This window comes from Pelophylax lessonae, assembly GCF_965119305.1.
Source record: "Pelophylax lessonae genome assembly, chromosome: 5".
NCBI classification, from domain to species: domain Eukaryota; kingdom Metazoa; phylum Chordata; class Amphibia; order Anura; family Ranidae; genus Pelophylax; species Pelophylax lessonae.
In genome coordinates this window covers 235066763-235087449 of record NC_138772.1, presented here as the reverse complement: position 1 = coordinate 235087449, position 20687 = coordinate 235066763, and the positions used below count along the sequence as shown (strand labels likewise).

Below are 20687 nucleotides of genomic sequence, written 5' to 3'. Positions count from 1 at the left end.
TTTTTATTTATAGCACAAATAATGAAAAACCCAGTCGTGATTAAATACCATCAAAAGAAAGCTCTATTTGTGTGAAAAAAAGGACACAAATTTTTTAGGGGTACAGTGTTGCATGACTGAGTAATTGTCATTCAAAGTGTGAGAGCACTGAAAGCTGAAAATCAGTCTGGGCAGGAAGGGGGTGAAAGTGCACTGTAGGCAAGTGGTTAATTAACACATCTTGAGCGCTGCTACTTTATTTGCATTCATGTACATATATTTGCAATTGCATTTAAAACACATATTTTTTAAATGTATGTAGTATCTGTTTTATGTCTAAACAATACATTTTTGTACGTTTTTACATTTGTGGTTGTTTCTCGCAGTCCCAGTTTTTTTTCTTGTGTGTCTTTATTAACACACCTCTCACACAGGTTGAATTGGTGCAGTCTCTTACTGATTGTAGATGCATGCACTTTGACACTGACTGCTGCAAGATTTACCTGCAATTACATTTTTTGGGTTCTTTGGGACTTCTTTTAACATCAAATTGTCAGCCCTTGGGTTGAATTTGCTGGGTTCTTCCAGTCCATTACTTTGCCAGTCCATTACTTTCTATTTAAGGGCCTTAGAAAGCTCTTTTGATTTTGGCATGATGACGTCACACATGTCAGTAGAAAACACCTGACCCTAGGTGTCTGAGGTTTAAATAAAACATGTTTCCCAAGATATACTTGCGAAGAAGATTTTAGTCATTGTAACCTAATCTGGAACACCAGATTTATATTTAATGAATTTGAAGTGGTAAACATAGGAGAGTACTTTTTCCATATACCATATCTGTATTTCTGTTCATTGAGGTAATTCAAATTAATACACCATGTCAGTTTAATATGTAATTTGTTCAATTATATCGCTTTTATCTGTGGGGACTATTTAAATTAAAATCTAATGTTTGCCTGTTCAGATGTGTAGAAAACATAAACCTATTCCACGAGTTGTACTTGAATTTTTTCAATTGAAAATTTTGAATGGCCAAAAAAGTATGTCCATTGAGTATAGGGTTACTAGTACTACCATTAACATTATGTTTTGAACCTGAAATGCAAAGTGTTCTATTTGTAAATTGTTTATCCAATTATTTTTTCTTAGCAGGGCAAAATTTTAGCCCAAGGAAAGCTCTTGCTTCAAGATACATTTCTAGTCTCCGATCAAGGCACAGGACTTTTACCATGCTGTAAAGAAAGACGGGTGTTTCTTTTTGAACAAATTGTTATCTTCAGTGAACCCTTAGATAAAAAGAGAGGATACTCTTTGCCAGGCTTTCTGTTTAAAAATAGTATCAAGGTAAGTGGCATCTTGCTGGTTAAATTGGCTTTACAAAACTTATAATAACAATACCTTACCAGTGTGCTCAGTGAGCCAATGTGAAAATAGTAAAAAAAAAAAAAAGCAAAACTCTGTGGCGCTCGAGTCATAAAGGAAGGTAATGGGGAGAAAAAGACCAAGAAATAATGAAATCAAAAGAAAAACTCAATTTGTAACTATCTCATGGGTGTACGGTGGTGGTAGTCTGATAAACTAAGTATATGACAGTTAATCTAAGCTAACAGAGAGTGATTCAGCCTGCTCTAGAGGAGTGGAAGCTCCAAATGCCATCTAGTTGTGAAGACAAGTTGCTTGCCACCTGTGGTCAAGGCTGCCCTCCCCAGCCCGAGAGACTTTGCAATGACTATTAGTGCTTCAGACCTGCCTCCTCTGACATGTTTGTGAGTACTTACTTTTTTTTTTTTTTATTGATGAATTTTAATCTTTTTAATACTACACTATCTCAGTGTGTGTTTGTTTTTTGGTCTTTACACTGTTAGACTTACTGATTCATTGAATTCAAAGTGATTGGAAGTCCTCATAATACTTCCCCATGGCACTGTCTCATTATACACCACATAATTCAAGTCATAAAAAAAGGTTTTTGAAGGACTCTTCCACTTAAAGGTAACAAATGAGAAATTCATTTTAAATTGCTTCAAAATCAGAAGATGTCAAGTACTGTTTTCAGCTGGAGTCTTGCAGAAATAGCTGTGATCCCTTTATAGTCCCCTCAGAAACAATGGGACTTGGATTCAGAAAACTGGCAACAAGTGCTATAGACTGATTGGTCAGAATTCGAAATCTGTGGCTTTATCAGATTGGAGTTTTCCACTGTAGAGCTGGAGAACGGCGCAGGGGTGAATGTCTGAAAAAGTGAAGCATGGTGGAGATTTTCTGCAGGTTTTGTAGGCTGCATTTCAATGTAATTTGTGATTCTCTTTTGTTCATTGACAGACACAGCTCCACATCTTCTTTGACCTGTGGGTTATGCAGCTCTTCCTAGGCGGGAAAAGGGTTAACAAAGCTTAACTACGCCTATGGGGCAGTCCCAGGAGGTATACTCCTCCTTCCTGCTCTAGGATCTCAGTTTTTTTCTGCCTAGTCAGGAGTAAGGACCTAGCTTCTTGCTGGGATCTCTGGTCCTGGCATTTTTTCCTTTTTAAACTGAATTTTTTTCTTCTTTTATTATTTTCTGTTGCCGTGAGAACTACGATCAATTTGGTTCCTGTGAGAACTACAATTAACTGCCGGACTGGGCGACGGACTGGATATCCTAGATCCTTGCGGTCTTCCCAGTCTGGCCAGCGAGCGCGCAAATGTCTCAGCTCCGCGCTAGGTCGGCCGTGACATAGTCCCACTGGACGGGGACTGGCCTGCGAATTAAGGAACCTCGTGAGGACGCACACAACCTGGTTGCAGCATGCCTCTAGCCCACAACACCCCCCATTCTAAGATGGGGAGGTGGTCTGCCCAGAGTGGTGCCCACCCGGTTCCATGGTGTGGTAAATAATGTCCCCCCTTCTCCCTTTGTGGTCCCTCAGGGTGGACGTGGGCCCCTCCTTGGGATGTTCGGACCCCCGGGTTCTCTTCCATTCCCCCCAGCCCCTCTAACAGTCACGGAGGTCTTTTGGCCCCAACCTACCCCCACTTAACCCCCAAACATTATGTATATTCTTTTAGCAGAGACCCTAGAGAATAAAATGGCGATCGATGCAATATTTTATGTCACACTGTATTTGCGCAGCGGTATTTCTAATGCAATTTTTTTGGAAGAAATCCACTTTTATGAATTAAAAAAAAAAAAAAACAGTAAAGTTCGCCCAATTTTTTTTTTTGTGTAATGTGAAAGATGATGTTACACCGAGTAAATAGATACCTAACATGTCATGTTTTAAAATTGCACACACTAGTGGAATGGCAACAAACTTCGGTACTTAAAAATCCCCATAGGCGGCGCTTTAAAAAATTTTAACGGTTACCTGTTTAGTTACAGAGGCAGTCTTATGCTACAGTTATTGCTCTCAATCTAACGATCACGGGGATACCTCACATGTGTGGTTTGAACACTGTTTACATATGCTGGCTCGTCTTGCATATGCATTAGCTTCTGCGTGCAAGTACAGAGGGAAGGGGAGGTTTCAATTTTTTTTTTCCTAATTATTTTATTTTTACTCTATTCATTTAAAAAAAACACATTTTTTGATTACTTTTATTGCTGTCACAAGAAATGTAAACATCCCTTGTGACAGTGATATGCAGTCACAAGTGCTCCTTATGGAGGGATCTGGGGTCTAAAGACCCCAAATTCCTCCTTTGCACCTGAAAGCACTCAAAACGCCAAGTTTGGCTGTTTTGAATGCTGTAATTTTTTTAAAAAACTGGCGTCTTTAAGGCTACAGTGCCCGGAACTGATGTCATGACATTGTTTCTGGGTTTTTACATCGGAGATCTGATCAGAGCCGATTTCGGCAATGTTCGGGTCTTCGGCCAGTCTATTTCAGACGCTATCTCAACATTTTGTCAGGTCCAGCAAAAAGACAAACATAAAATTGGGACTTTATATGAGGTGTGACCAGCTGCTGTATAATGATGGAACTGCGTAAAAAGAAAAGAAACGAATCTAAGGTAAAATGGTAGATTTATTACATTAATAGACCAGTGGTAAAGGTCCATAAACTATTAAAAGTAGAACCAGTGCTAATGGACATGTAACCCCATGTAGATCCATGACTATCCCCATGTTATGAGTTACATGTCCATTAGCACTGGTTCTACTAATCTACTTCTCTCATAAAGTCCCAATTTTATGTTTGTCTTTTTGCTCTACTGCATTTAGGGATGGAGACTCTATTTCCCCATGTTTAATTTTGTCAGGTCCATTTTCCTGGGTGAGGACTCTAACTTGGCTCTAGATGCTGTTCTGGACAAATCTAGACCCCCCTGACACACCAGATTTTTCGCCCCTCAAAAGTGGGTACTAAATATGTGCAGTTATTGCACCAATAGGATCTGATAGACGAATGGAGGGAATTCCACCCAACTAAACGAGATTTTACTGATTATTCTAATGTACACTTAACATACTCTAGAATTGACCACGTCTTCACCCCCTCTTGAATTTTTCCTTTGTTTCTCTCCTCCAAAATTTTTGAAGTTCCCTGATCTGATAATTCCCCGGTTTTTGTGACAATATCTGCTTTTCGCAAGATGGCTACTTCCTACTCTTGGAGATTGAAGGAGTATCTCTTAAGAAGCGGACTTTGATGAGTTTGCGCCTTCTAGGGCCCCTGGACCAGACGGCTTCACTGTTTTATATTATAAGAAATTTGGCTTCATAATTTTATATTACAAGAAATTTGCTTCTGTCTTACTTCCGAATTTAGCTTTATATTTCAATGCGCTCTGTGAGGGGGCTCCCATCGACACTCACTCTAATAGGACCTTTATTAGCCTTATTCCCAAACCTAAGAAAGACCATAGTGATGTGACCAATTACTTGCCGATTTCACTGATTAATTCAGATTTGAAGCTATTGGCGAAAATGTATGCCACCCGCTAGAATGGCTTTATCGCCCACTATATTCACCAAGACCAAGTGGTGTTCATTCCGCACAGACAGGTGCCAGATTTGCTGAGCTATAGACCTTTTTTCCATCCTTCACTGGTCTTGGGTCAGGGTGTGGCCGGAGAAGGGTCTATTGGTTACTCTGAATATCAGGAAGGCGTTCAACACTTTAACATAGTCATATTTAAAATTGTACCTAAATGGCAGTTTGGTTCTAAGTTTCTGTCCTTTCTAGTGACTTTGTAGAGTAACCCTTCAACCCAGATTCGAGTGAGAGGATATACTTAAGCTTCCCTCCTGATTGCCTCAGGTATGTGGCAGGGCTGCCCTCTCCCCCAACTCCTTTTTATTATTGCTATAGAAACTTTGGCTGTTGCTATTCGGTCGCATCCAGACATTCTCTGGGTGGAGAGTGGAGGTATCCAGCATAAATGTGCATTTCTCTTTCGTTCACTGACGGACACAGCTCCATGTCTTCTTAGACCCTTGGGCTTATGCTGCTCTCTCTTCAGGAATAGAACTATGCGGAAACAATTATGGCTATGCCCCTGAGGCATTCCCAGGGGGTATACCATCACTTCCTGCTAAAGGACTTCAGTTTTTTCTGCCTAGTCAGGAGTAAGGACCTGGCTCCCTGCTGGGATCTGCAGTCCTGGCATATATTTCCTTTTTTAATTGAATTTTTTCTTTTCCTTTGTTATTTTCTGTTCCTGTATGAATTACAATCAATTATTTTCCTGTGTTAATGACAATCAACAGCCAGATTGGGCTACGCACTGGATATCATAGATCCTTATGGCCTTCCCAGTCTGGCCTGTAAACGCGACCCAACTTTTAGCTCCTCGCTAGGTTGGCTGCAACATAGCCCCATTGGACTGGAGCTGGCCAGTGAGTGAAATACCTTGCATAGCGCTGGTCACGACAACGGTCACTACCAGAGTCACAGCCTGCCTCTGGCTGCGGCACCCCCACTCCAAGATGGCGCGGTGGACTGCTGAGCTCCACGGTGTGGTGAGTAGTTTCCCCCCTCTGGGAAATGCTGGGGTGGATGTAGGCCCTTCCTGGGGATGGTAGCCCCCCCGTGTCCTTCCTCCCCTCATAGTCCCTCCCCCCATTGGGGTTTTTCCCTGTAATGGTCGCACTCACCTGCCCCCATCCCTCTTCCTTAGTTCCCCTTTGGGGTGCACGGGTGTTTTCTGGGTGAGGGTGTTAGGTGCTGGGCTGGAGGGCGGTGGGAGTGCGCCGCTGGCGGCTCCTTTTAGGGGTGTCTGCATTTATTGCTGTCCAGGGGGGTCTTTGGGGGGGCTCCCACCTGGTGGACTACAAATTCCCCTGGGTCCATGCCGCCATTTTGCTGTGGATGGTTGTATTCAGCCTCGGCTGCCTTTTTCGTGTGGTCCAGCGGCCATGTTTTTGGGATTTCCCATTATAGTCTATGTGGCGGCCATTTTCTTGAAGTCCAGTGCGGTGACCTCTAGTGACAGGTTTAGCGCTTCCTCTTCCTTTTTGATCGCAGCGTGTCAGGCAGTTTGGCGCTCTAGATCCAGCTCTGGGTCCATGGTGGTGAGTCCCTGTGGGTATACAGTTCTTCCTCTGCTAAAGACAGCGCCGCAGGTGTGTTGAACCTTGCGGTACCTCAGCGGTAGCAGTGTGGAGGGATTTATTTTTTTTTCTTACAAAAAAAAGAAATTTTTTTTATTTTATTTGTGCATGTATGAGGAGTACTTTTTGTGGGGATTACAGAGACTTGGTTCGACAGCTCTCATGATTGGATGGCAACCATTGAGGGGTATTCCCTTTATCGCAGAGATAGAGAAGGTAAAAAAGGGGGAAGGGTATGTCTGTATATTAAGAACAGTGTACAGGTAAATATGAGGGATGATATTAATAATGGAGCTATGGACGAGGCAGAATCCCTATGGATAGAACTTCAAAGGGAAGGCACTATGGGGAAAGTAATATTGGGCGTATGCTATAGGCCCCCCAACCAGAGGGAGGGAGGCGGACCTCCTTTCACAGATTGGATTGGCAGCAAGGATGGAAAATGTCATTATAATGGGGGACTTTAATTTAAATAAAATGTTTTGCAGGACAATTTTATGGGTCAGATGGTGAACGCACCGACAAGGAACAATGCGGTACTTGACCTACTGATTACCAACAATACAGACCTGCTCACGGATATAGGAATTCGGGACAACTTAGGAAACATTGACCATAGGTCAATTAGTTTCAGTATTAATCATAGTAATAGGAAACACAAGGGTAATAAAAGGACGCTGAATTTCAAAAGATCCAATTTCCCAAAACTGCGCTCTTTGCTAGAAAATATCAAATGGGATAGAACCCTGGGAACAAAGAACACGGAGGAAAAATGGGAGTACTTCAAGAGAATTCTAAACAAAGGGATTGGCCAGTGCATTCCAAAGGGAAATACATTTAAAAGAGCAAAACTAAACCCTGGATGGCTAAACTCCAACATAAAATGCATATTAATACTAAAGAAAAGGCCTTCAAAAAATACAAGGCTGAGGGGTCATTGGCAGCATTCAAGCATTACAAAGAGTGTAATAAGAAATGTTAAGGTGAAATCAAGGCGGCTAAAATAGAACACGAGAGACATATAGCAGAAGAGAGTAAAAAAAAGCCCAAGAAATTCTTTAAGTATATAAATACTAAGAAAATGAGGCCAGAACACATTGGCCTCATAAAAGACGACAAAGGAAATCTGGCCACAGAGGACAGAGAGAAGGCGAAAGTGTTAAATAATTTCTTCTCTTCAGTCTTGTAAGCTTGTAATGATAAATTAAATAATACACCTCAGGAAGTACCCCCATGGCTAACAGAGGCCAGACTTAGAACTAAACTAGAGAAACTTAACATAAATAAATCACTGGGACCCAGTGGCGTAGCGTGGGTTGTCAGCACCCGGGGCAAGGCAAGTAATTTGCGCCCCCTAACCCGCGGGATTTTAGTCTGTTCCACTAGATTAGTTAAAGAAACCCTTACCCCCTAAGCACATGTATTGTTTGTTATGAAAATACTGATGTAATTAAAGTAAAATGCATCTAAATACAAGTTTGAATGACCAGCGTGCCTCCTTTCAATGCAGAGTGACCAGCGTGCTCCCTTTCAATGCAGAGAGACCAGCGTGCCCCCTTTCAATGCAGAATGACCAGCGTGCCCCCTTTCAATGCAGAGAGACCAGCGTGCCCCCTTTCAATGCAGAATGACCAGCGTGCCCCCCTTCAATGCAGAATGACCAGCGTGCCCCCCTTCAATGCAGAATGACCAGCGTGTCCCCCTTCAATGCAGAATGACCAGCGTGTCCCCCATTCATTGCAGAATGACCAGCGTGTCCCCCATTCATTGCAGAATGACCAGCGTGCCCCCTTTCAATGCAGAGAGACCAGCGTGCCCCCTTTCAATGCAGAGAGACCACTGTGCCCCCTTTCAAAGCAGAGAGACCAGCGTGCCCTCTTTCAATGCAGAATGACCAGCGTGCCCCCTTCCAATGCAGAATGACCAGCGTGTCCCCTTTCAATGCAGAATGACCAGCATGCCCCCCTTCAATGCAGAATGACCAGCGTGCCCCCTTTCAATGCAGAATGACCAGCATGCCCCCTTTCAATGCAGAATGACCAGCGTGCCCTTTCAAAGCAGAGAGACCAGCGTGCCCCCTTTCAATGCAGAATGACCAGCGTGCCCCCTTTCAATGCAGAATGACCAGCGTGCCCCCCTTCAATGCAGAGAGATCATCTTGCCCCCTTTCAATGCAGACAGACCAGCGTGCCCCCTTCAATGCAGAGAGACTTACCTGCAGCGGCGGCTTCTCCTCAGTTCCCCGCATCTCCTCGAGTCCTCCCGCCTCCTCCTCGGCCAATGGCATGCGTTTGCCTTTTGGCCAATCATGAAGCGGGTCTCGGATTGGCCAGGAGGAGGATCCGTGTGACAATAGCAAATTTTCATTCGCTATTGTCACACAATAGGTGGGCTCGGGGCGCACTGCTCTGCGCCCCGGGTCCACCCTTTTTTGTAGCCTATTAGAGCCTCTGGCTCTAATCAGGTGATAAAAAAAACCCCACTCTGAGACAGCGCCAGGCTGCTGACTCACTCGCTGCTAAACTGACTAAGCAGTGAGGAGAGGCGGCATAGGCGGGGCTTGGCCTGCAACGCCACCCCACTCTACACCATTGGACAGGTCAGGCACAGTCCAGCCCTGCCCTGACCCACCATTTTCAGCCATAGGGCAGCCGCGCTGGACATCTCCCAGCCTAAAGATGGAGGCAGCCGCAGACAGTGTGTGAACTGTGTATGTCAGAGTCAGACAGACAGAGTGACACTGTGGATGCGCCCCCCCCAGATGTTGCGCCCGGTGCGGCTGGCCCCCCCTGCACCCCCCACGCTACGCCACTGCTGGGACCGGATGGCTTGCACCAGAGGGTTCTTAAAGAGCTCAGCCAGGTGATTGCCAGACTTGATCTTTAAGGATAGTCTACAGACGGGTAAGGTGCCAGCTGATTGGAAAAAAGCCAACGTGGTACCAATATTTAAAAAAGGGCCGAGATATATCTCGGGTAATTATAGGCCAGTCAGCCTAACATCAGTAGTCTGCAAGATTTTGGAGGGGATGTTTAAGGATCCTGTGGACAAGAGGACTGAGGCTCTGGTTCGATGCCTTTTTACCGTGGCCGGTTCAATTTTTATAACCTTGGTATCCCAGACCTTATCGTAATGGGCAAAAATTTTACACCAGGATCTGGAGGGGGGATCAACATCCTCCTGAGCTGTGGGATTAGTTAATTCAGGGGCTACAGTATATCTGTGCTAGCAGAGTATCTGTGACGGCGGTGATCCTTTGCCACATGGTTTGGTTAAAGTACTGGTCGGCCAACCAGGCTTCTAATTCTGTATTATTTCGACACTTTACCTGTGGTATTCCCGCCTGCCGATCTGTAGCAGTTCGAGAATCAACTTTTGCCTTTTGTTTGGCACCATCGGGGCCATAAACTATTGTGGTGTATAATTTACAAGACTTGGGAGGTCGGTGGCTTGGGTGTTCCAGACCTTCGGAGATATTATTCTCAGGTTACGCAGCTGTTCCAAATATTTGCTAAATCATACAGACCTGACTGGGTGGTGCTGGAGGCCCAGGCCTGTGCACCCCAGCCTATCGACCGTTTGATGTGGATTTCAATTAAGCATCGGCAGGCAATTCTTTGTCCTACACTATCCCACTCCTTGTGTTTATAGGACACGCTGTGTAAATCAGTGCCACTCAGGTCCCCCTATACCCTCATCACGCACCGTTTTTCATAACCCAACGTTTCCACCTGGCCTACAATTCCGGGAGTTCCAATGGTGGCTTGACAATGGCCTGTATCGTATTGGACACTTCCTGGATCATTGAGTACTGCGCCCCCGCTTTGTATTTCGTCCAACAGTTTGAGATGCTGCCTTCTGAGGCCTACCGCTTACAGCAAATATTGCATTTTCTTAGGTCTGTTAGACTTCCACCCGATGTTGTGACTTTCACAGCCTTTGAAAATAGGTGTTAGCGCTGTGAGAGGGGCAGTGTCTCTAAACTATATAAACTCTTTGTTAACTCCACAGGTAAACTGCCCTATATGCTGGCCTAGGAAAAGGATTTGGGGTTGAAATTTCAAAAGAGGAATGTCGGGACTGGTTTGTTCGGACATATAAGGGCATTATGAATATGTCCCTGGTAGAAGCACACTTTAAGGTGGTCTCTCGTTGGCATTTAGTGCCCGAGTATCTACATCGAATGTACTCGGATTCCTCAGCCCTGTGTTTTCGGGGTTGTACGCAGGTGGGCTCAGTGTTCCACATGTGGTGGTAATGTAGTAAGGTTCAGCGCTTCTGGATCAGAACTCACAAATTATTATACTCTGTCACCATGGTAAATGTTGTCAAAGACCCCAAAATAGCTTTACTTAATGAACCTGTGGAGGGGATACACGCCGTTCAAAATTGCTGTCGCCACTGCCGGGAAGAAACCTGTGGTTGCCGTTAATGAAGCGCAAGCTTACCCTGGATGATGATTAATGAAAAGCTTAGTACACTTTCTGGTATTGCTATTCGGTTTGAAAGGCTCTGGAACCCTTGGATTCAATATCTTCAAACTCCTGTAAAGGGAGTACTCTGGTCGTTGTCTGAGGAGCGGACGGAGTGGAGATGTTGATCTTTTCTCTTTGATTCCCCCTAGTTTTTCATCTTTTTTTTTTTTTTTTCTTCTTCTTTTTCCCTTATCATTTTCTTTCCCTTTTTTCTGGCTCTACCTGCCCGTTCCATCTATTGCTTGAGGATGGTTGGACTTGGGGAGCCCCCTCTCCCTGTTTCTCTTTCTTTAAGCAAAGTGCTTTTTAATTATTTGTATAGTTAAAATACCATGTTTTGCATTTATTGGTGTTTGCTATTCTCTCCCTGCCCCTACAGACTGGGCAGGTGGAGGAGGGATTTCATTCTAGGGGATGCTTGCTTATTCCCCCACTGTATAGCCTTTTTTGTCATTCTCTGTTTGGGTTCTCGTTCCCCCCCCCCCCTCCCCCTCTATTTTTTCCATCTTTCTTTTAAACTTAAAAGTTTATAACGTTAATCCAAATGCTTACTGGTGATCTTATGATAGTCAGTGTGTGTCTTTACGGTTTACTATTGTAATAATTTCTAAGTTAATGCTGTATGCCATCTGCATCACAGTTTAGCATTTTGTTTACTCTTAGATGATTCAATCGTGGTCGACTGTAGGACTTATTTTTATATGTTTCTGTTTACCTCTTTACCTTTGTAAACCACTTTCAATAAAAACTATTGAAACAGAAAAATAACCTTTATAAATAGTTACATAGTTAGGTTGAAAAAAGACACAATTCCATCTGGCTCAACCAAAAAAAAAAACAGTAATGAAAACCCAACCATACCATATCCGCAGTTGATCCGGAGGAAGGCTAAAAAACCCCAGCAAAGCATGATCCAATTTGCTACAGCAGGGGAAAAAAAAGTCCTTCCTGATCCCCCGAGAGGCAATCAAATATTCCCTGGATCAACTTACCTATAAATATTAGTACCCACTTATATTAAGTACAGCCAGGAAAGAATCCAGTCCTTTTTTAAAGCAATCTAGTGAGCTAGCCAGAACCACCTCTGAAGGGAGTCTATTCCACATTTTCACAGCTCTTACGGTGAAGAAACCTTTCCGTATTTGGAGACGAAATCTGTTTTCCTCTAGACGTAAAGAGTGCCCCCTTGTCCTCTGTGTTGACCTTAAAGTGAACAACTCAACACCAAGTTCACTATATGGACCCCTTTATGTATTTATACATGTTGATCATTTCCCTTAATCTCCTCTTCTCAAGAGAGAATAAAATCAGTTCCTCTAATCTTTTCTCATAGCTGAGCTCCTCCATGCCTCTTAAAATGTTTGATTGCAAAGTATTCTTTAGATCAAAGAATAGAGTCCACAGGTCTTGATAGGTATTTTCAAAATTTTCCCTAGACATGGTTTAGTCCATCTTATGCTAGGTTCACACCTATGTGGTTTTTCTGGTCACCTGTACATGGACACAGCAGCCTATTCAGATGAATAAGCTGCTGTGCCTGATTTTGTGCAAAAAAGATGCATGCGCCTTTTCAAAAACTAGGCCCCAGGGAAATCACATCTTTTTGACCATGCAATTTCCCTGCGGTTCCTGCACAGGCACTGCAATTTTACATGCGTGGGGGTGCTATTTAGAATGAACTTTTCCTCAGAGCAGTGCCACACACAGAAGTGTGAACCAAGCCTTAGTGCCGGTTCACATTTGTGCAATGCGGGAACGCTGCGAATATGCAGCGTGATCCCGCATCGCATCTGCACCTCTGGCAGTTCACACTGCCATATGCGATACGCAGGGGGTGTCAATTAAAAGTTAACGACACCCCCAGTTGCGATCGCATATCGCAGTGCGATCAGCAAGTTCGCACAGAATCAGATCGCACTAGTGTGAACCACTATGCGATCCGATTCTGCTGCGGATAAAAAAAAAGCCTCATGTGCGAGTTTATTGCGGATGTGGTGGGAATTCAGCCATACAAAGTGTATGGCTGAAATTCGCACCACACATGAGATTGCATGTAATTTAGGAGCAGTGCGCTCCGAAATACATGCAATCTCCGCAATCTCACAAATGTGAACCGGGACTTAGAGCTAATCTTTTGGAATAATAGTAAATGAGACTCTTACTGTGTCAAAGTTACAGTTAGTAACTTATAAAGTACATGGACGTTACATTTCTAAATAGTTTTTTCTTATAAGAAAGATTTTGTATCTTACTATCATTGGTTAGAAAGATTAACAACCTTTTGCTAAAACAGCAAAAAAGCTACCACCCTTAAACATTGTTCTTTTTGATAGAAAAAAAAAGACCAGAAGATACAACAGCAGCCACTAACCTATAGCAGTAAACAATAGGCAAGAACACTTGAAATCAAGTATATATACATATATATATATATATATATATATATATATATATATATATATATATATAGCTATTGTTGTGGTAATTCCAATTTGCTGGGTGAAAACAAGTATATCTTAGTTTGCTATTTATTTGATGCTCTTGAACATACCATGTTATCACATTAAAATTCTTTTCTTGGCTTTCAATGTCTGGTTTAGCAATGCATGGCTTCTTATACCTCTGCTCTCCTACAGTAAGTAGCGGTCATCTGAGAGTAAAAGACCTAGGGGAAAATTTTCAGTAAGATGAAAGGCACTTGGTTTTGGCGTAAGCCACCATTTTTTCATGCAGCTCCTTAATCAAATAATAATCTGCAGACTATGTTGAGTTTGCTTTATATTAAAAGATGTACGGTATATTACAGCACTGGTTCCCAAACTGTGGTCCACCAGCATACCTGCAGCCATCTGCTCCCATGCAATCATTTGCAGGCTTGGAAAGCTCTGTGGCTTCACCTGAAAATACCCATTTCTCTTTCATTCATTGACGGATATAGCTCCTGATTCTTCATAACCATTGAGTTATACTGCCCCCTACTCCTATACAGGAGTAGGACACGAGGCAGGAAAAAGCTTGACTATGCCTATGGGCAGTCCCAGGGGGTATACACCCACTCTCAGCTATAGGCACTCAGTTTTTTTCAGCCTAGTCAGGAGTAAGGACCTAGACCTAGTACCCCCCCCCCCCCCGCCTACCTGGGTGAGGGTATGAGCTGGATGTTGCCACATGCTCTTAAGGGAGGCTAGTTGGAGATGCTGCTGACTGGGGTTTCCTGGTGCCAAACAGGGGGTTCCCTGCCATCCTAGGGGTCGGTGACTAGGGCAGGGATGTCCTCTGGGCTCCCTGCGGTAGTTGTTGAGCTGGGGGAGTGAATACTTTAGCAGCCATGGGCCTCACGCGGCCGGATCCGGCTGAAAATTTAGGCTGCGGCTTTGCTACCTACTACTCGGTAACTACATGAGGCGGCCCCTGTGAGTGTGGCAGAAGCCACTGCCTCCCGTTTGGGCATCCGCCTTCCACTCTGCTGCCCCTGGGTGGTCGACTATGCTGGGGTTTGCAGCTGGGCACCCTCAAGAATTTAGGCCGCGCCATGTGGTCAAGTCAAGTGCCGCGGTTGGGACGCACCAGTGCGCGTAGCTTAAGCCCCCACTCTTCCATTGGGCTTCTGCCGGGCTAAGGATCCGTGCAATTGTGGCTGGGACCCCACAAAAATTTAGGTCGCGGCCTTCTGGGCCACGTGGTCAGCTTGGTACACCTCTTGGACCAGGTGGTGCTGTGGGAGCGCTTCATTTTTAATGACAGTCTTGCCGCCAATATTGTGTTGGGCCCCTGCCTTGTTTAAGTGAGGGTACCCTGCCTGCGTGTCCGCGTCACGGCAGATGGCCCCCTTTTAGGGGGGCTATGTCCTATTATAAATATATATATAGTCCTGCGAGCAACCAAGATGTGTAAAATGAATGCTGCAGGCAATCCACTGTCTCATAAGTGTGAGGCAATTAATCCCAAATAATGCCACACAATAAATATCAATTTAAGCTATATGTTAACTGCGCAATAAAGTGCTTGAAGTATACGTAAGCCACCAACTTATACATATGTGCTAAATAAAAAATGTAGGATCATACATCTATATTACATATAAACATGCTTAAATAACTATATTTTGCAGTGAAAAAAGTCCATATAAATATAAAGTGCTGTCACGGACAATCCTTTCTCCAAAAAGGTCCAGTAGTGCTGTAAACAGTGCTTCAAACAGTGTCCCAGTGAAAGTACACCTAGAACCTTGCACCCCCTCGTGGCTGGTTCCTCCCCTCAATTTATGCGACCCTACGATTGAGCTTGGTCAGAAAACACTTAGTGTCTTCCTAGGCTAGGAACAATCTTCCAATCCCCCCAAGTGGGGATCCTCCCTCAGGGATCACTATTTGTAGCAAACAGTGATAATATCAATTCTTTCTCCAAAAGTGGCAGTAGTGCTGTAGACGTGCCAATATCAAGCTAAAAAAGAAATACAAAGTGACAGTGTGCTTCAAACATTGTCCCAGTGAAAGTACAGCTGCAAGAAAAAGTATGAGAACCCTTTGGAATGATATGGATTTCTGCACAAATTGGTCATAAAATGAGATCTGTTCATCATCATCATCTAAGTCACAACAATAGACAAAAAACAAAAACAGAGGCGCCTCTAAGTGTAGACTGTAGACATATTTATTAAACAGAAATTAATGCACTCACATCTGAATACATGTTCATGCGCTAAAAACCCATTCCGAGATTCGAGATGAGCTGTGTGATGGACGTGATCCCCGGTCTGTGTAGCTGTCCCACTGGGGTAGAGACCCCGGCAGTACGCACGCTCGGAAACGCGTCGCACTTCCTATGACGTCATCGACATCCGACGCTGTACCAAGCCTCGTTCTCACTGACGGACTGAGAGCCTCTCCTTCCCATTGTCAGCTCTGCTGCATTGCCGGCTATCAACGAAGAGGTCTCTACCCCAGTGGGACAGCTACACAGACCGGGGATCACATCCATCACACAGCTCATCTCGAATCTCGGAATGGGTTTTTAGCACATGAACATGTATTCAGATGTGAGTGCATTAATTTCTGTTTAATAAATATGTCTACAGTCTACACTTAGAGGCGCCTCTGTTTTTGTTTTTTGTCTGTAGTCCTGTGGAACCCTTGGCTTTGGTTTCTTGAAGGCTGCCCTAATTAGTGGACTTTCTTCCATCTGCATTCCTACCCAATGATTGTTTTATCTACACGGACTCTGGCTAATGGTATGACTCATGCGCCTATATACATGTTTACAACAATAGACAATCACAGTCTGCTAAGAGCCCATTCACATTAGCGCAACTTGTCAGGCGACTTGTCAGCCTGACAAGTCGCGGTATGTCGCGGTCCATTGAGTAGTACAGGACCCGTTCTAATAGGAGTGACGCAAGTTGCTCCGACTTAGAAAAAGGGTCCTGTACTACTTTGGGGCTACCTCGGAGCGACTTGCATAGACTTCAATTATGTGAAGTCTCTGCAAGTCGCGCCGAAGTCGCGGTGCACGCGACTTCGCAGGTCGCCCCCCGAAGTCGTGTCGCCTCAATGTGAATGGGCTCTTAAACTAATAACGCACAAAGAATGAAATGTTGCCATGTTTTTATTAAACACACCATGTAAACATTCACAGTGCATGTAGAAAAAGTATGTGAACCCTTGGATTTAATAACTGGTTGAACCTCCTTTGGCAGCAATAACTTCAACCAAACGTTTGCAGATCAGACGTGCACAACGGTCAGGAGTAATTCTTGACCATTCCTCTTTACAGAACTGTTTCAGTTCAGCAATATTCTTGGGATGTCTGGTGTGAATCGCTTTCTTGAGGTCATGCCACAGCATCTCAATCGGGTTGAGGTCAGGACTCTGACTGGGCCACTTCAGAAGGCGTATTTTCTTCTGTTTAAGCCATTCTGTTGTTGATTTTCTTCTATGCTTTGAGTCATTGTCCTGTTGCAACACCCATCTTCTGTTGAGCTTCAGCTGGTAGACAGATGGCCTTAAGTTCTCCTGCAAAATGTCTTGATAAACTTGGGAATTCATTTTTCCTTGACTCAAACTGGGCCCAGAGTAAATGTTTTTGAGAACCAATCCTCGTAAAATAGATGTGTGGCATTCCCCATTAGTAACCCTGGAGGAAGCTCAGACCAAGTTTTCCCAAAGAGATTGCTGTTAAATATCCCACACTTCTGACCTCACTATAATCACAACAGTAGATCTCAGTGTTCCTGGTATGTAAGTGTCCAGCGATCCAAGAAAACAAATATCGGGGAACTCTCAAAGGGAAGTCTCTCTTTTTTGTTTATTCATAAAACCCAAAGACTAAAAACAAAACCCATCCAGCCACGGAATGTTTCCCATGCAAAGAACATGCTTTTGGATTGCGCTCTGCACAGGAAACATTAGTCACCTGGATGTGTTTTAATTGATTTTAGGCTTTGGAATTTCTGATTAATAAAGAAGGGTGACATGCTGTGAGTACCCTGGATTTCGTTTTTTTGGATTTCTCTTTAGGAACCAAGGAACAACAGTAATTTGGAAGTATTTACATTGTTTTCAAACTAATTATAGTAAACTCACTTGTGTTGTTTCTTACAGGTTAATTGCCTGAGTTTGGAGGAATGTATTGATAATGATCCTTGCAAGTTTGCTCTTCTATCGAGATCTACAGATTCCACTGAAATGTATATTATGAATGCTACATCTCCTGCTGTTAGACAGTTATGGATCCATGAAATAAACCAAATGTTGGAGAATCAGCTCAACTTCCTCAACGGTAAAGCTTTTTTTGACTCTTTGAATGAGTTGAATGATTTGAATTTTCTTAGTTAAAAAATTAAGTAGAACTCCACTTATAATTCAGCACTAACAATGTATGTTTACAACACTTTACTAGTCTATGCTATTCTAAACCACTCATATCTAAATTCTATCCTGTTCAAAAAGCTTTTCAAAGAAGTGAGCTATTCCTTTGGTTGATCCTGTAATCTCTATCCATAACAAACCTCTAACCTTAATCTATTGAAGATGCTCCTTCTTTCAAAGTTTCTGCAGAAATAAAACATTTGAGACATTTCTAAAAAGTCTCCTTAGCCTGGCAGGCCCTGCCTTGCTACCAGCTGTAGCTGCTCTTTCTGTATGTCAAAGTGCAGCTAACTGGACTAGAACAATATTCAACCAACATAACCCTGTAATTCGGGACCTTGTTGTTGTGGAGCAATTAGAACAGATGCCTTCTGCTCTACTATTTTGTGCGGATGCCCCAGAGCATGTTATGAAGCACATTTCCAGAATGGCTGTAATTTCTATTCACATGCGTAGAATCTTAGAGCTAAAAGCTTTTAACAGCTAAATCTGAACCTCACATCTCAGAGCAGTCAGGTTGTCCCTACAACACTCTCATGGACATAAATTCTCTGCCAAATGATTTCTGTGGTCCACATCCCAAGACTGGACAACTGGCAGGTGGCAGATTATTTCAGCTACCACTGCTTGAACAAGGGGTAATCGTCTTTTCATCAAGATTTGTTCAATCTGACATGCCAAAGATGGGGATTCCAGATGTGGACATCCTAGCCTCCAGATAAAACAACAAGCTACCAAAACCAGGCATCCTCTATCCCTTGCCTCAGGTGCCCTAATCATTCCTTGGTCTCTGTTTGGGCCAATTTGTGCTTATCCTCCACTGAATTCTGTCTAGAGGAAGAGAGGAAAACAGTAATTGTAATTTCACTAAGCTGGCCCAGAAAAACATGGTACACAGACATACTGTACAGGACACTGGGAATGTGTCCAGGACAGCAGGTATATTTCCCCAATATTTGAGTTGTGGTCTCTTTAAGGGGGACAGTTTTGGCGACCTTGCTGAGTACCCAGGGGTTCTCACCCATGCAGGAGGAGGTGTTTCCGGGGGAGTTTTGCTGGAGAGGACTGATTCCCAGTACTGTCTGGTTTGATAAGTCCATATTAGGGACCTGGAAATTTTGGAAGTTCATAGAGTTTTGAGAGGGAAGAACCCCCCAAACTCTGATTACAAGGAGTCTGGTCCTGAAGTGTTTAAGCCCCAGGCAAGGGAGGCTTGAAAGGCAGCAGGATGGAATCAGCACCTGTGTCAGTGAGGCAGTGTGGAGTAGCTCAAAAGCTGTAAGGGTGAACTCTCTTGGCAACTGAGACGCTTGTTACTGAACCCCCTTCGACCTGCACCCTGAAACACAGAGGAGCCCTATCCCCAGTGTGGGATCAAGAGATTGGTGGTGAGCTTAGTTGTGTGGTTCCTATTTTCGCTAGAACTGTTTGACTTTGTGCTAAAGAAAGCTATTTATGTTTACCAGTGTTGGAGGGACTAAAAAAAGACCTGTTCACTTTTACAAACATCTGCTGCTGTTCTCAGGCCCCCATAGGACAATACTTCTAGCAGACAAATCCTGGTCTCCTCCCAACAGGCCAGATTTGCTATCTTGCTTTCGTCTATTTCATCCTGCTTCACAGTCATTGGCTTTAATGGCATGGCTGTTGAAAGCCAGGTCTTAAAGGGTAAAAGGATTTATGAATCTGTGATTCCTACCATGTGAAAGTCAAGAAAAGCTACTTTCAGGAACATCTAATATCTTACCTGAAAATCTTATTTTGCCTGGTGTGAACAAAGTCAATTTAATCACAGAAATTGCTCTGTGCCTTGCATTCTGACAATCCTACATTAGCACTGTGCTCTCAGTGCACAGCATGCTATCCATTGAGAGAGCTGTGCTGCTTCCGTGACGTCATCACAGCTTGGACATTCAAATGGCCAGGGCCTGTGAACTCGGAAGGAAGACCAGGTGAAGATGGAATCCTTGTCAGTGGTGACAGCGCGCCACTGGAGGGATTTGCTTTTTAGACAATGCTGTAATATCGTGCTAGTATGCAGTGAATATTAGCACGTTATGACATAAGCTTGTTGGGGGACTAGCTTTTTTTTTTTTTTTTTTTTTTTTTTACGCAGTTTACTATCCCTTTAATTTTCAAGCTAATCTCCATGCAAACAGTTCAAACTACCCAAGTATATATGAGAACTGCTTTACCGAAACAGTGGTCACCTTAATATTTGTAAAAAAAGAGGTTTAAGGATTGTAAGAGGTGCATGAAAGTCAGCCAGCCCCCAGTCTGATGTACTCACCCTCCAGTCTGTCACCAACCAAATAAAACCTGTCTCTTGGTACAAAGAACAGGGGTTTAGTTGACACACATTTGCAAAGGCATGTGAAAGCTGCAGAGCCACTTCACGGCACCCTGTTTAAATCTGCAGTCCTACACTCTTAATTTAGTGTCCTCACACTGGAGGCACATGGCAGCTAATGGGTGGATGGGGGAACAGGTGAGAGGGAGACAGCCCAACCTCCCCCAACCCATCCTCATCCCCGACTGGCTGTTGTCTCAAATAATTAGGTTATAACCATGGTGCAAACTGGAAAAGACCAGCTGAAAAGCATTACACCTCCATCCCCTTGGTGGATGCAGTATATAGATAGGAAGGGATTTTATGTATGGGGCATGGCCTGTAAAGCACACTGCCTTTGAAATCCCTAATTTCCTTTTTGGGACTTTATGTGAGACAAGCAGGTCATGCTATTGGTCTCCATCCCTGTCTACGGAAAACACTAAGGTCAAATCAAAACTGCATCCACCAAAAACGCGCGAAAATCGCACGGTGGGACT

At 43.7% G+C, this 20687-nt stretch overlaps 1 protein-coding gene across 3 annotated transcripts in view; it reads left to right on the top strand.

The window, feature by feature from the left end:
* TRIO (trio Rho guanine nucleotide exchange factor) overlaps positions 1-20687 on the top strand; it is an 855771-nt gene that overhangs the window by 801154 nt on the left and 33930 nt on the right. For 2 of the 3 annotated variants that reach the window (XM_082259529.1, XM_082259531.1), the window contains exons 46-47: positions 1132-1326; positions 17592-17769. In XM_082259529.1, the coding sequence (XP_082115655.1) occupies positions 1132-1326; positions 17592-17769 (373 nt within the window). The remainder of the gene's footprint in view (positions 1-1131; positions 1327-17591; positions 17770-20687) is intronic. The other variant, XM_082259530.1, reaches the window with a different exon arrangement.